The 16,246-nt window shown below is 40.8% G+C and overlaps 1 protein-coding gene across 2 annotated transcripts in view; it reads right to left on the reverse strand.

Annotated features, from left to right (window-relative positions):
• The window catches only part of spag9b (sperm associated antigen 9b), a 285,882-nt gene that overhangs the window by 141,643 nt on the left and 127,993 nt on the right, over positions 1-16,246 (reverse strand). For both annotated transcript variants that reach the window (XM_060844669.1, XM_060844670.1), the window contains exon 3: positions 15,205-15,275. In XM_060844669.1, coding sequence (XP_060700652.1) covers positions 15,205-15,275 — 71 coding nt within the window. The remainder of the gene's footprint in view (positions 1-15,204; positions 15,276-16,246) is intronic.

Here is a 16,246-nt window from a genome sequence, read left to right on the forward strand (position 1 = left end):
ACACAGAGGATACAGAGAAGCCTGAATAAACTTCCAGAATAATTGTGAAACTGACAAACCAAGTTCAATTTTGGTAACTGTGATACATTTTATTAGTAGGAAGAACAAGATAGCCACATACTCCTTGAAAGTAACTGCAGCAGGAGGAGAAACAGATTTGGGGACAGAGACACACTACTCACAAAAAGACATGTTAACAAAGTGGTCAAAAAAAAACACGGAGATTAATTCTAGAGGGAAAGAATTGAAAACCCAAGATACTGTTCAACTTATATGGCACCATATTGTCCAAACTGAGCAAGTCACATCCTCATGTTAAAGATACCTTCCACAGCACTGCACTGCATTATCACCATGTTAAATGGGATGGATTTCAAAGAGACCTAGCAACTCTAAGCTGTGCATCATTCAGGCACTGTGGGTCATCATCATCATCATCATCAGTAGAACTGTACACAAAAAGAATCTACCAGCTTCATGGTCTACCATTACTATCAATTCAGTGCATCAACCATGGATCAATGGAAAGTGCAAGAGCGCATGTTAGGGACAGTACCAGGCATATCTAAAAATGAGATGTCAACCTGATGAAATGACATTACAGGACTATTTACACACCAAAAGGCAAGCAAAAGTCAGAGTGAAGCAGTTCCACACCACAAGAGCAGTTCTAAGCTCTGCAGTCCTGCCATATCCAGTCATGAATGGTGTGAACAACTAAACAACTCACTGAAGCCTCCACAAACAGTGTCATCCTCACAATCAGGGAGCCAAACACATCAATGCAAAAGACGAGGCTGATGCCTTCGTAACAATCTTCGGGCAGAACTGCTGATAGGGTAATCCAGTTTTGCTGCCTCCAGAGGTCTTAAAGCATTACAGATGCCAGACTTCAACCAATTCAATTCACTTCAGGCATTCTCAAGAAAAGGATGAAGGCACCGGATACTGCAAAGGCTGTGGGGTTCAGCCAACGTTCCAACTATAATTCCAGATATACTCTGGAATTTGTTGTAGGCCCAGCCAAGTAGCTCCTGTACAGCTACAACATTGACATCTACCTAACAAATGTGGATAATTGCCCAGGTTTGTTCTGTACAGAAAAACTAGGGCAAAATCAATCCAGTCAATTAGTGCCTCAGTCTATTCTTGATCATTAGTAAAGAGATGGAAGATGTCAGCAACAGTGCTATCAAGCAACACTTTCTTGGGCTTTGGGGCACAGCAGTTGTGTTGCCCCTACCACAAGGCCAGGTGGTCTGCTTTCAAGTCCTGAAGAAGGGCTTATGCCCGAAACGTCGAATCTCCTGTTCCTTGGATGCTGCCTGACCTGCTCGCTTTTCCAGCAACACATTTTCAGCTGCTTTCAAGTCCTACCTGCTCCATAGGCGTGAAATAGTATCTCTGATCTAAAAAGAAAATCTGCACGTGAAATCAAAATTAGGAAAGAACCAAAAAAAAGGGATTAATGCATTTTGACTTATTTGTCAATGCATTTGCTCAGCAATAACTTGCTCCCAGGCACTCAGTTTGGGTTTTCAACATCAACATCAGACAGCACATGAACAGGAAGTTGTTCAAACTGAAACAATGCCAAAATCGATCAAGTCTCTCAGGGAAAGCTTGCACTTCCACAAATGTCATTTATTGTATGCGTTGCTCCCGATGCGGTCTCTTTTACATTGGGGAGACTGACGCCTACTCGCAGAGCGTTTTCGGGAACATCTCCGGGACACCCGGACCAATCAACTCTGCTGCCCCGTGGCCGTACTTTTCAGCTCCCCCTCCCATTCTGCTGAGGACATGCAGGTCCTAGGCCACCTCAACTACCACTTCCTCACGCCTGGAAGAATGCCTCATCTTCCGCCTTGGAACACTTCAACGCAAGGGCATCAATGTGAACTTCTCCAGTTTCCTCATTTTCCCTCCCCCCACCTTACCCCAGTTCCAACCTGCCAGCTCAGCACCATTCTCATGACCTGTCCAATCTGTCAATCTTCCTTCTCACCTATCCGCTCCACCCTCCTCACTGACCTATCATCTTCACCCCCACCTCCATCCACCTATTGCACTCTTAGCTACCTTCTCCCCAGCCCCACTCGCCTCCCATTTATCTCTCCACCCTGCAGGGTCCCAGCCTCATTCCTGATGAAGGGATCCTTCCCGAAACATCGATTTTCCTGCTCCTCAGATGCTGCCTAACCTGCTGTGCTTTTCCAGCACCAGTCTAATCTTGACTCTGATCTCTAGCATCTGCAGTTCTTACTTTCGTCAAGTAAATTGGAGCATTAGTCAGGCAGGGTTTGAGCATCAGCAAGGGGGGAGGAGGGTTAATAAGTTCGGTTTTAAGGTCCAAGGAGGGAAATAGGAAGGAAGGTAGTTTCACTTTGGAGAATGCCCCAATGCATTTAGTGCACCTCAGAGTCACTGGGTCCTACAGCTGTACAGCATGGAAACAGACCCTTCGGTCCAACTCGTCCATGCCAACCAGATATCCAAAATCAATCTAGTCCCACTTGCCAGCACTTAACCTGTATCCCTCTAAACTCTTCTTATTCATATACCCATCCAGATGCCTTTTAAATGTTGCAATTGTACCAGCCACCACCACTTCTTCTGGCAGCTCATTCCATACACATACCACCCTGTGTGTGAAAAAGTTGCCCCTTAGGTCCCTTTTAAATCTTTCCTCTCTCACCTTAAACCTATGCTCTTTAGTTTTGGACTCAGCTACCCTGGGGAAATGACTTTGTCTATTCCCGCTAAAGTATGCTCTCTCATGGATTTATAACATTAAGGTCACCCCTCAGCCTTCGCTGCTCCAGGGAAAGCAGCCTCAAACTATTCAGTGTCTCCCTGTAATTCAAACCCTCCAACCCTGGCAACATCCTTGTAAAGTTTTTCTGAACCATTTCAAGTTTCACAACTTCCTTTCTATAACGGAGACAAGAATTGCATACAGTATTGCAAAAGTGTCCTAAACAATGTCCTGTACAGCCACAACATCATCTCCCAACTCCTACATTCAATGCACTGACCAATAAAGCCAACATACCAAATGCCTTCTTCACTACTCCGGCTACCTACGACTCTACTTTCAAAGAACCTCTCGAGTAGGTAGTTCCACATACTGAATCAGCAAATTTTCTTGTAGACACTTAAAAATTCCTTGCCATCTAAACCCTTAACATTATGGCAGTCCCAGTCTATGTTTGGAAAGTTAAAATTCCCTACCATAACCACCCTATTATTCTGACAGACAACAGAGATCTCCTTACAAATCTGTTTCTCAATTTCCCTCTGACTGTTAGGGGGTTTGCAATATAATCCCAATAAGGTGATCATCCCTTTCTTATTTCTCAGTTCCACCCAAATAACTTCCTTGAATGCATTTCCAAGAATACCCTCCCTCAGTACAGCTGTAATGCAATCCCTTATCAAAAAGGCCACCCCCTCTCCTCTCTTGCCTATCTTGCTGTCCCTGTAGCATTTGTGCATGGGAAAAAATGCCTCACAAACTTGATTGAGTTTTCTGAAGAAGAGGCAAAGAGGATTGATGAGGACAAACTGGTAGATATGATCTATATAGACTTCAGTAAGGCGTTCAACAAGGTTCCCCATGGGAGACTGGTTAGCAAGGTTAGAGCACATGGAATATAGGGAGACCTCACCATTTGGATACAGAACTGGCTCAAAGGTAGAAGACAGAGGGTGGTAGTGGAGGGTTGCTTTTCAGACTGGAGGCCTGTGACCAGTGGAGTGCCACAAGGATCGGTGCTGGGTCCACTACTTCTTGTCATTTATATAAATGATTTGGATGCGAGCATAAAAGACATAGGTAGCGAAGAAGGCTACCTCAGATCACAATGGGATCTTGATCAGATAGGCCAATGGACTGAGAAGTGGTGGATGAAGTTTAATTTAGATAAATGCGAGGTACTGCATTTTGGGAAAGCAAATCAGAGCAGGACTTACATACTTAATGGTAAGGTCCTAGGGAGTGTTGCTGAACAAAGGGACCTTGGAGTGCAGATTCATAGCTCCTTGAAAGTACAGTCACAGGTACATAGGATAGTGAAGGTGGCGTTTGGGATGCTTTCCTTTATTGGTCAGAGTATTGAGTACAGGAGGTCATGTTGCGGCTGTGCAGGACATTGGTTAGGCCACTGTTGTAGTACTGTGTGCAATTCTGGTCTCCTTCCTATCAGGAAGATGTTGTGAAACTTGAAAGGGTGGAGAAAAGATTCCCAAGGATGTTGCTAGGGTTGGAGGATTTGAGCTACAGGGAGAGGTTGAATAGGTGAGGACTGTTTTCCCTGGAGTATCAGAGGCTGAGGGGTGACCTTATAGAGGTTTATAAAAGCATGAGGAGTATGGATAGGATAAATAGACAAAGTCTTTTCCCTGGGGTGGGGGAGTCAGACCTAGAGGTGAGAGGGGAAAGATATAAAAGAGACCTAAGAGGAATGAGCTGCCAGAGGAAGTGATGGAGGCTGGTACAATTGCAATATTTAAGAGGCATTTGGATGGATATATGAAAAGGAAGGGTTTGGAGGGATGTAGGCCGGGTGCTGACAGGAGAGACTAGATTGGGTTGGGATATCTTGTCGGCATGGACAGGTTGGACCAAAGGGTCTGTTTCCCTGCTGTACATCTCTATGACTCAACACCTGATCAGGTTCTGGGGATTTATCCACCTTTCTACATTTTAAACCATCCAGCACCACCTCTTCTATAACATGGACATTTTCCAAAATGTCGTGATTTATTTCTCCACGTTCTCTTGTTTCCATATCTTTGTACAGTAAACACTGATGCAAAATACTCATTTAGTATCTACCCCATTTCCTGTGGTTGCACATGTAGGCTGCCTTGGTGATCTTTAAGAGGATCTATTCTCTCCCTAGTTACCCTTTTGACCTTAATGTATTTGTAGAATCCCTTTTAATTCTCCTTATCCCTTTTGCTATCACGTCTCCTTTTTGCTGACCTGATTTCCCTCAAGTATACTTTTACTGCCTTTATACTCTTCGAAGGATTCACTTGCAAAGATAATATCCCTAAAATATTTAGGAGGGGGGATAAAGAAAGTTCTACTGACTCTGAGTTATTCATTTGCATTTAGCAAATAGACAATTTTGATACCCTCCCTCACCACATATTATAGGGGCAGCTTTGGTTTGGGTGTGAAAGTAGGCTGAGTGGTTAGCCTACCATTTTATATGTGCCCCTTCAGACATCTCCAGCACAGATAAATAAAATCAAACCCTAGGTCACTCACGCATGTTCCTTCACTCATTGATACCATGTGTCTCTATTTGCCATTTCTTTAAAAAAAAATTCAAGGATACCACCAGAGCAACAGAGTACGTCCAGGATGTGTTTGTTGTATACTGCACGTGTGCGTGTTGGGGGGGGGGGGGGGGCACAGGTGGGGCAAACTGATAGAAAAGAAAATGATAAAAAGTTGAATATGCCTCGGGAGAGGATAGAAATACTTTTTAAATTAATGTTGATTTTGCATAAAATAAAAGATAAAACATTCTCTCAAAAGTGTCTGAAATGGATGGGCGCTCATTTTTAAAAATAATATAAGAAAGCCGGATACAGAACTATGTCTCCTTTCATTCATAGATCCAGACACAATCACGTCTCCCCATGTCTATTGAACCATACACAGTATCCTTACGTCAAGGTCAAAAATACAGCTCCACATAACACTGGCCTTCTGTCACTATCTGGCAAAAATAGAGGTTTTGAAACCCAATGAAGAAAGTCTGATTGTCTCTGTCTGTCTCCCCTCCATAAACATTCATCACTACCTCTTCTAGTTTCTCTCTCAAGTCTGTTTCAGACTGTTAGCAGACCGAACATTAAAAAGGCTTCTTGTTCCCTTCTAATGGCTCAAGGTAATTGGTACTGGGTTGCCCAGAAATGGCAAAACCTTGGCCCACCTCATATTTAATTCAATTGCATGATAAAGATTTGAATGAAGCAATACACTAATTAGATTTGCTGAAATGCTGCACGGTTTTCAAAGCACATGCAGCAGGATTGCTCATGTTCCACAGCACTGGTGCAGAGCTGTGAGATTATCAATTATGGCCTTGAACACTTGATGGGACTAATGTCCACAAACATTAGTCACACTGTATAAACTCGAGAAATTGTCAGGTTTTTTTAACTACATTTAAGGTTAAATTTATGGGGTTGATTATTATACGGACCCACTTTTGAGTGGTTGAAATTCATGCCCGTCAATATTCATACTGTATCATTAGCAGAAGCCCAACTGATCTCTAAACAAATAAAGAACTAATTATGGTAATTCTGAAAATACAGAACAAAGCTGGACGACGGCACACTGATTCATAAATGTTTAACTGTTATCTGTAAAGAAGTAGAATCAACTTTTACACAAGGTATGTGGAAAATTCCAGATATTTTTGGCCAAAAAGTGGGTGCTGGTTTTTACATGAGATTCGCTATTACTCAAATGTATACAGTAGTCACATCACAAGCCACAAAGTTCCACTGGAGTACAGTTACTGATGAAGTGGCCATTAATCATCTGTACGTCTCAATAGCAGATGCAAGCAATCCAACCCAGTTATCCCATATCCCCAATCAGGTCGGAACAATATGGAAACCCTAGCTTTATGGAGTCATTAGTCAAGGCACCAATGCTCAAAATGTAAGGGGTGGTCGGCAAACACCTTCACCCCTAAAATCCTCAAAACCTCAAGGGAAATTTAATCCTTCTTGATGAAAATGGTCATGGGTGTGAAAGGTGCTGAGGATCTATGGTGAATTTCTGCAGTGCTTCTTGCGGATAGTACACATTGCTTGTGTCTGTAGTGCCAATCAAGCAAGCTGCTTAGTCTGGATAGTGTCGAGCGTCTCCAATGTTGTTGCAGCTGCATCCATCAGACTTGTGCTTTGTAGATGGTGGACAGGCTTTGAGGGGTCAGGTGGTGAGTTAATCGCTGCAATATTCTTAGCCTTTGACCTGCTTTCGCAGCCACTGTTGTGACGACGCTACTTGTTTAATAGAGTTATTTTGTCCTTGGTTTTGTTCAAAAGGGATTGTTAAAGGCAGAGATTCCAATTTGTCTGGAAAAAGGCCACATTGATTATGGCTAACAGACACTGTCTAAAGCAACAATCAGGGAAAAAAGGCTTCTAAAGTTGTATTTGAAAACAGTTGTACAATGAAAAGGGAGTGGCTTGTTCTCCCAGTTCAGGGATTTTTCTAGTTTGGTTTAGCTTAGCAGTTAGAAACTGTTAAGGACAAAGCAGCAGCTACAGTGAAAAGAGGTTCCATGCTTCAAACAAATGATCCCTGGCTGACACTCTTTCCCTGACATCTCTCCCTCTCCTCTAAGAACCTGATCTGAATTTACCTTTTTACCAGGGCTGTATTAACGAGATGTTGAAGGAAATCGGAAGAGCTCTTTGTTAAGTTGTGGGGGATATCGTGTTGGTCAGATTTTCAAATCGTTATTATTCTAAATTCTTTCATCTGCCCAAAATAACTAGAAATATTAGGGTCTGGGCTACCTTCTTTAAATGTTTTGAGGGAGTCTGGCCTAGTCCATAACACACTGTTTATCTGGCAAGTCCAGTTCAGTTTCCAGTCAATGGTAACCCCCAGGGTGTTGACAGTGGGTAACACCATTGAATATCAAGGGGTGATCATTAGATCGTTTCTTATTGGTGATGGCCATCACCTGGTATTTATGTTACTTGTCACTGGTCAAACCAGCCTGGACACTGTCCAGATCTTGTTGCATTTGAAGAAAGATTGTTTCAGAATCTAAGGCAGTGTAAATGGTACTGAGTATTGTGCAAACATCAATAAACATCCCCATATCTGACCTTAGGATAGAGGGAAGATCATTGATGAAGCAGCTAAAGTTAGTTGGGCTGAGGACACTACCCTGAGGAACTCCTGCAGAGATGTCCTGGAATTAAGATGACTGACCTCCATCATTCACAACCATCTTCAATTGTGCCAGATATGACTCCAGCCAACAAATAAGTTTGGCCATGATTCACATCAATTCCAGTTCTACTCATGTTCCTTGATGCCACAAATGGGTTAAATGCTGCCTGACATCAAGGGTAGTACTTTCCCCTCAGCAATGTTCAAAAGTCTGAAGCAGTTTATCACAGGATTTCACTTCCTTTGTCAAGTTCAAGAAGCAAATAATGTGCAAATGAACATAAGGAAGATAAGGTCAATTATTTTCTCATAAAAGTAAATGGTGGATTTGTGAAAATTGGCCATCAAGCATCTCTTAATATGATAAAGCCTCTAGCCAATTTGCACCTGAACAATGCCATTGGTGGATTCTCCTGTTGTTTCAATGCTTGTTCAGAGGGAAATAAAAAGACTATTTTACAGTCTAGGTTGATGCTGACTTATATGTAACATTAGACAAATGGCATAGCCAATTGCAAATACTGCATTTTACAAATGGTGCTAAAGAAATGGGTGGAGCTATGGGCTTTACATTGTGCTCACTTGTCCTGAAGACACTTGACTCTCTGTCTGGTCAAATGTTGAAAACACTCGATGACAGACTCCTCTATTTGGATCTGTTCAAGGTTGTTTCTTTACCCATGCATTAGGAGCCAAGTTGCAAGCTCTGAAATTGGTTTGCAGATTGTTTTTCTATCTAAGTGGCATGCAGTGCAGGTTCCTATGTACAACTGGCTGTACAGCACTACATGTGCTGTTGAAATCCTCCATGCAATCCATATCATCGGCTCACTGAAGCAGAGCTCTGATGAACATGTTTTCTTTGTCAGGGAAGCAGTACTTTGCATGAATCTACTGGCACGTTAGAAATTTTGTCCTGCTCTTGCAAAGAGATCTCAAGTACAGAAAGTGAAATTCTTCTTGTTATTTTATGCTAAGGGTGACTTGATTGAAGTGTACAAGAATATTATTGACAAGGTGGATGTGGAAAAATATATATCCTCTTGGGAGTTGGTCTAGACTACAGGTCAGCCTTTTATGTCAGAGGTGAGGAAATGTTTTCAGCCCTTGTAGGGCTGTGGAGTTTGAATTCTCCACCTCAGAAGATGGTGAAAATAGAATAATTTAATATTTTTAAGAGAGAGATGGATTCTTTGTTGGTTAACCTCAGGATAGATGGGAATCTGAGATTCGAAACACAATTATATCAACCATGATTTTATTCAATGCTGATAAGCCTACTTTGGCTGCTATTTCATATGCTTGTTTGACATTGCCCAAGTTTCACACCCATAAAGGAGTAATGTAAGAAACACTTCCAACTTTGCTTTAAGACAAATTCCATGCTCTTTCCAAAAGTCTGTGGGAGGGCCTGCCAGATGTTGAGTTTGCTTTTACATGTGATATTCAATTTTGTTATCCAACATAGTGTTACTGGAGAAGATTTCTCAAAACGTATTGAACAGAGAGGTTGTTGTAGATATTGACCTTAGGACTGTGACATAGCCAAAGGTGGTTGGACACTAGATTTCCATCTTCTTCTGGCTTGTTGTTAGGTTGAAGTGATGAGGCTAAGGCAAAGGGATCAACAAGCAACAAAAGAAAAATTGAATGAACTGCAGAATAGAAACAAATTTTAGAAATTGCTGGAAAAGCTCAGCAGGTCTGGCAGCATCTGAGAGAAATCAAAGTTAACGTTTTGGGTCGAGTGACCCTTCCTTGGAGAAAGAAATAAATAATACTGATCATCTTTTATGATGAGCCATCTTGTCTAGAATTGTCCTTCGGTCTTCCTAGCTTCAGTATGAAAAGCTTTGGTCAGATGAATGAACACCATTCTTCAGGGTTGAAAAAAAGTCACCAATATTTAGTCACGGAACTTTCTTCAAATTTGATGTGGTGTATAAACTAAATGACAATCAATTAAAAACATGAGGATTTTCTTGCAGCAGTAACACGCTGTAAGCTTTCAGCAAGGATACAGCTCATGTTGTAGCAATTATATCGTAAATGTTTCTAGTTCCTTGAAGGTAGGGTCACAGTTAGACAGGGTAGTTTGGTACACTTGCCTTTATTGGTCAGTGCATTGAGCAAAGGAGTTGGGATGTCATGTTGTGACTGTACATGACATTGGTTAGGCCATTATTGGAAAACTGTGCTCATTTCTGGTGTCCCTGCTACAGGAAGGGAGGTGTGAAGCTTGAAAGGATGCAAAAACATGTAAAAGAATGTTGTCAGTGTTGGAAGATTTGAGCCAAAGTGAGTGGCTCAATAGGCTGGAGCTGTTTTCCCTAGAGTGTCAGAGGCTAAGGGGTGACCTTGCAGATTTTTATTAAATCATGAGGGGCATGGATAGGGTGAATAGCCAAGATCTTTTTCCCAGAGTAGGGGAGTCCAAAACTAGATGACATACATTTAAGGTGAGGGGAGAGATTTAAAAGGGACCTCAGGGGCAACTTTTTCATGCAGAGTGTGGTGCACATATGGAATGAGCTTCCAGAGGAAGTGATGGAGGCTGGTACAATTACAACATTTAAAAGGCATCTGGATGAGTATATGAATAGGAAGGGTTTAGTGGGATGGTGGGAAATGGACAACATCAATTTTGGATACCTGGTTGGCGTGGATGAGCTGGACTGAAGAGACTGTTTATATTCTGTACATCTCTATGATCCAGAGAGACTGTCAAAAATTATGGGACTTTTTGGTTAGAAAGCTACAAATATTTTAACAATTAGAGCATCCTCTAGTGACAGTACAAGGAACTGCAGTACTATACATTTCAAGTTCTCCTCACAACTTTGCCCTAGCCAACTATGTAACAAGTATTTTTAAAGATACTCAAGTGTATTAGAGACGTGCCAAGATTTTGGCAGGCTCTTCACCACAGAGGCATAATAGCAAAAAGTGAGTACTACCTCCAAAATAGAGCCTTGGCAGTCACTGCAGTGTATGACAGTAACTTCCAATCTGGTAACTTTTACCACCTTGAAGGGAATGATTTGCAGACACATGATATCATCGTCACCTGCATGTTTCATTTCGGTCACGTACCATCCTGACTTGAAATTACATCACTGCTGCAGCAGTATCCTGGAACTTCCTGCCTTCAGAACCATGCGTATAGCTAAAGCCCCAAGGAGGCAGGCTCATCCATCTTCTCAAAGGCAATAAATGCTGGCCTGAAACATCCCACATCCCATGAACAAATAACTATGTCACGTTCAGAAAGATGAAGACTTGATAACAGCAACACAAAAAAATATTTTTCGTCAAGAAATGCAATCAGTAGTGTTAAACAGTGTAACATAATTTTGCTCAGTTTGTTCCACATTTCAAGTGCTCTTGCCCCAAATTGCAAACTGGGTTGCAAGGGAAGTATGTGCATATTTTGCTCTGTGAATTATCTATTGTAATATCAGCACTGGCTTCTTTACAGAAATGAATTACAAAAAATAAGTAACGTTTAACATTTCCAATGGCAACCTCAGATTCCAATCAGTCAGATCAAACTGGTCACAAGACAAAATTTTTAAAAAAGATTTGCATGTATAATGTGCCTTTCAGAACTTCAGCATGGGCTAAAAGACTATAGCCAACAAAGGCACATTTGCAGTGTAGAAAACTCAGCAGCTAACTTGCACATAGCAGGCTTTCATAAACAGCAATGAGATCTTTTGTGATGTTGATTGAAGGATAAATATCAGCCAGAGATTGGGCAGGATCTCTCTAACCCTCTATGAATACTGCCATGTAATGATTAAAAACCTAACAAACTGCAGATGCTGTAAATCAGAAACAAAAGAAATTGCTGGAAAAGTTCAGCAGGTCTGGCAGCATCTGTGGAGACAATGCAATGATTAAGTTTGGGTGAAGGCTGAGAAGGTCATTTGTTAATGTTTCATCTAAAGGGTGTATCACTCCTTCATTACTGCACTGAGTGTCTAAATCTGGGTTTTGTGCTCAAGGCTTTGGAATGGAAATTGAAACCACAACCTCATGATTCAAAATACAGCCACGCCTGTTTTAATCACCTCAGCATTTCCAGCTTAAAATTTTATTTCTATGCTCCATTACCTAAGCTGTATCTCATTAATTCCATTTAACTTTTTATTGGAAAGCAAGATTGTTAAAATAAGAACTTGTGTTAAAACATAATAACTTGACTTGTATGTAACAGCTTTAATTACTTGTTTCTTCTAAGCTACTTCCTGTTTGCATTGAACTTTTGAGAGATGCTGAACCCATGACTGAAGTCTCATTCCTACAAATGATGTTGTACATCCAGTAGTTTACAATCAGGATACAAAAAAGGCAAGGACCATTATCGTGACATTCTAGATAAGCGTTTTTATTGTGGAATGGTAGGCTGGGGGAAGGGTGAGGGAATGGATTAAAATGCTTAAACATGACAACTTAATTGGGAATCCTTCTCTAAAATGTTCTTCTAACAAAATTTGAAACTCAAATCCAGAAGTTGTTGAATTGATCTAGGGACATACACACAATCAAAGCAAAACCAGAATCAATAGGTCAGAGTTATATCTGGCATATAGAAAGATAGGTTTGTTGGAGGTCAGTCATCTCAGGACACCTCTGCAGGAGCTCTTCAGTGTAGTGCCCTCAGCCAAACCATCTTCAACTGCTTTATCAACGACATTCCTTCCATCCGAAGGTTAGAACAGGGGATGTTTGCTGATGCATAATGTTCAGCACTATTCATGTCTCTTCGGATACTGAAGCAGTCCATGTTCAAACGCAACAAGATGTGGACAATATCCAGGCTTGGACTGACAGGTGGCAAGTAACATTCGTGCTATATAAATACCAGGTTATGATCATTTCCAATAAGGAAGAATCTAACCACCACCCTTTGATATTCAATGGTCTTACCTTCACCAACTCTCCCACTATCAACATCCTGAGAGTTACCATTAACCAGAAACTCAACTGGACTCACCACATGAAAAATAGTGGCTACAAGAGCAGGTCAGAGGCGAGGAATACTGCTGCAAGAAATTCACCACCAAACTCTCCAAAGCCTGTCGACCATTTACAGTCAGGAGTGTAATGGAATACTCTCCACTTGCCTGGATGGGTGCAACAACATCTTAGAAGCTTGACACCATCCAGGAAAAGCAGCTTGCATGATTAGCACCACGTTCATAAGCATCAGCACACTCCACCACCAACACTCAGGAGCAGCAGTAGGTTGCCCGGCAGGAGTTCACCAAAGTTCCTCAGACAGTATTTTTCAAATCCACAATCACTTCCATCTCAAAGGTCAAAGGCAACAGATACATGGGAATAACATCACTTGCAATTTACCCTCCAAGCCACTCACCATTGCCATTCCTTCAGTGTCAGTGGTTAAAATCCTGATATTCCCTCCCTAATAAAATTGTGATGTGGAGGTGTCAGTGTTAGACTGGGGTGGACCAAGTTAAAAATTACATGACACCAGGTTATAGTCCAACAGATTTTTTTTGGAAGTACAAGCTTTCAGAGAACTTCTCCTTCATCAGGTAGCTAATGGGGTAAGATACATAGGACAGAAATTATAAGCAAAAGATTCAAGCGTCATCAGTAATGCAATGTTTTGACAAACCAAGATGACTGTTAAGTCTTTAGTCAGTTAGAATGAGGATGCAGGTTTTGATTGATTAGTATGCAAATCTCAGAATAAAATTGTGTGTCAACTGATAGTATGTGGACTGCATTGGTTCATGGAAGCAGCTCACCACCACCTTGTCAGGGGCAACTATGGACAGCCAACAATGCTGCCAGCTAGAGACATCTACATCCCATGCATGAATTAAACATATAATTGTAATCAGAACCAGAAAGCATTTTACCAGTTTGTTAGACATTGAAATATTGCAGTTCTTAGTTTCTGTCACTAGATGGTATAAGCCTAGTAAGCAATGTAAACTGAAACGTACTGTAACAGTGATACACATTAGAACTTGCAAGACTGCTTCTCCAAACCAGAAGCAACACTTTAAAGAATGAGACATAGTGCTTCGCATCATGAAACAAAATCAGGAGACCATGCACAACTATTTGCTCAAATGTTTACACATTTTCTCAACGAGCAACTCTGTTGCACTTTGAGGAAAGACAAAGGAAGACAGATTTGCATTCTCCCTGAGGACAAGGAGAAAAACTGTGTAAAATACACAGTCGCAATGCAGAGAAAGACTTTTCTGAAGAGGGGAGATCATAATGTAAGTGTGGTGCTAACAGGACCTCTAATTAAGGCAATAGATAACATCCCTTGAGGCCAAGAATGAAAAAGAATATGCTGCTGTCTACCCAGTGCCAGGGTGAGGGGGATCTTGTGGTAGCTGGTGAGAAATGTGGAAACAGGGAGGGAAAACCTATTTGTCATGGGCCACATGGAAGAAACAAGACAAGCACAAATAGGGAAGGAGTAACTGATATTAGGCCCTAGAATAACAAAAAAAGGAGGTAAATAATCTTTGGAGCCACGTACAAACTGGTACATGAACAGACAGAACAGGAGAATTAACACATGGATACAGGGTTAGTTTGAGGCACACAGCACAGAGATTAATTTTCTTTAAACACTGGCACAGGTTCTGTTGGGATTGTCTCCACTTCATCAAGGATGGTGCCTTGCTTGGTCCTATTGGGAGGTGTAAAACAATTTCAACTAGAATAGGAGGAAAGGAGGAAGGAGTAATCTAATAGAAATTAAGAATCCCAAATGTAAACTAGACAGTGTCCAAGCCATCAAACTGACTTCTTGGGGATTTCAAGACTAGGGAGCATATTTTCAAGGTGAAAATAGAAAGATTTTAAAAAGACACGAAGGCACTTTTTTTTTAAAAAAAGAGTGGTTCATGTGTGGAATGAAATTCCAGGGGAAGTGATGGATGTGGATACAGTTACAATGTTTAAATGACATTTGGACAAGTACATGAATAAGAAATGTTTGGAGGGAATGAGCTAAATGCAGGCAGGAGGAACTGGTTTAGTTTGAGATTATGGTCGGCATGGACTGATTGGACCAAAGGGTCTCTTTGTGAAGTAAGTTGCTTGTTGTTCTTGTTCAAATGCTATGTCTCAACAGCAACAATGCAGCTTAATAACACAAGTTCAACCTTTCCAGCAACAATAACCAAGAACTGAAATGCACTGAATTATCTATGACCAACCCAATCAACTAAGACTACATTCTACATGCTCCTGCTTACCTCTGTATGTCTTTGATGAAGTGCATTGTATTCTTTCTTGAGTTCAGACTCTCGTTCTTCCAACCTACCAACTGAAAAAAAAAGTTAAAATGCTTTCCAAAATGCCAACAAAACCATACCTTGCATCTCAACCTTCAACCACTGAGTCAGTCCAGAACCAATATTAATGTCCCCTCTCCTCTCACTTATCAAAGAAATTAATCACACTACTGTATTACACTTGTAGTTTCTGGGAGGGATTAAATAACTTCAATTAAGGAAAAACAGCAACATGCATTTTAAAAAATCATAATGGGCAGGTATTCATCTTTCACACCTTCAAATGTGCCATTTTACAAGTATACTTTGTTTTAATTTTACTTTTTGCATTATCAAATTAAATCATGAAACAAGATTTGCAATTAATTTTAAGCTACTCAAATCCTGAATAAAAACACTAGGAACTATCGATGAAAATACTCTCAGTCCTGCCACGTTATGGTAAAACCTGCAATGGCCAGCTGAATTTTCAGTACAAATGAATTTAGTTTCAGCAATTACACCATCATGTTTTCCATAATTAGGTGATGTAACAAAATCATTAAATTGATTTATCATTTAATGTGCTTAATTATCAATTTATACAAGTCCAAACAGCAGTCATATAAGCTATAAACTTCAGTAATGAAGAATGTTATGGAAAACCGATGGTGATATTCTTTAATCAGAGTACACAGCTGATGGGGTAAATCAGGAAAACTGCTGATTTGAAATCAGCAGCCAAATTTAATGACCACTGCTGCAAATTGTTCTATAATTATTATGAACAATATGCATAAAGTTGTTGTACTTTGACCACAATCTAGATATATTTATACTACTAACCCAACTCAAATTATTGCAGAATATCAATACATTGAACATCCTGAGGAAGAAGTATAAGGTACTGACCCAGATTTTGCTAAATTCATAGATCAGACATAATTGTTATTTGCTACAGGTCAGTGGTAGTACTCTCGTCACTCCAGAGACTTTGAGCATATTGTCTGAAACACTTGGGTGG

The sequence above is a fragment of the Hemiscyllium ocellatum genome, chromosome 25 (genome assembly GCF_020745735.1).
Source record: "Hemiscyllium ocellatum isolate sHemOce1 chromosome 25, sHemOce1.pat.X.cur, whole genome shotgun sequence".
Taxonomy (NCBI): domain Eukaryota; kingdom Metazoa; phylum Chordata; class Chondrichthyes; order Orectolobiformes; family Hemiscylliidae; genus Hemiscyllium; species Hemiscyllium ocellatum.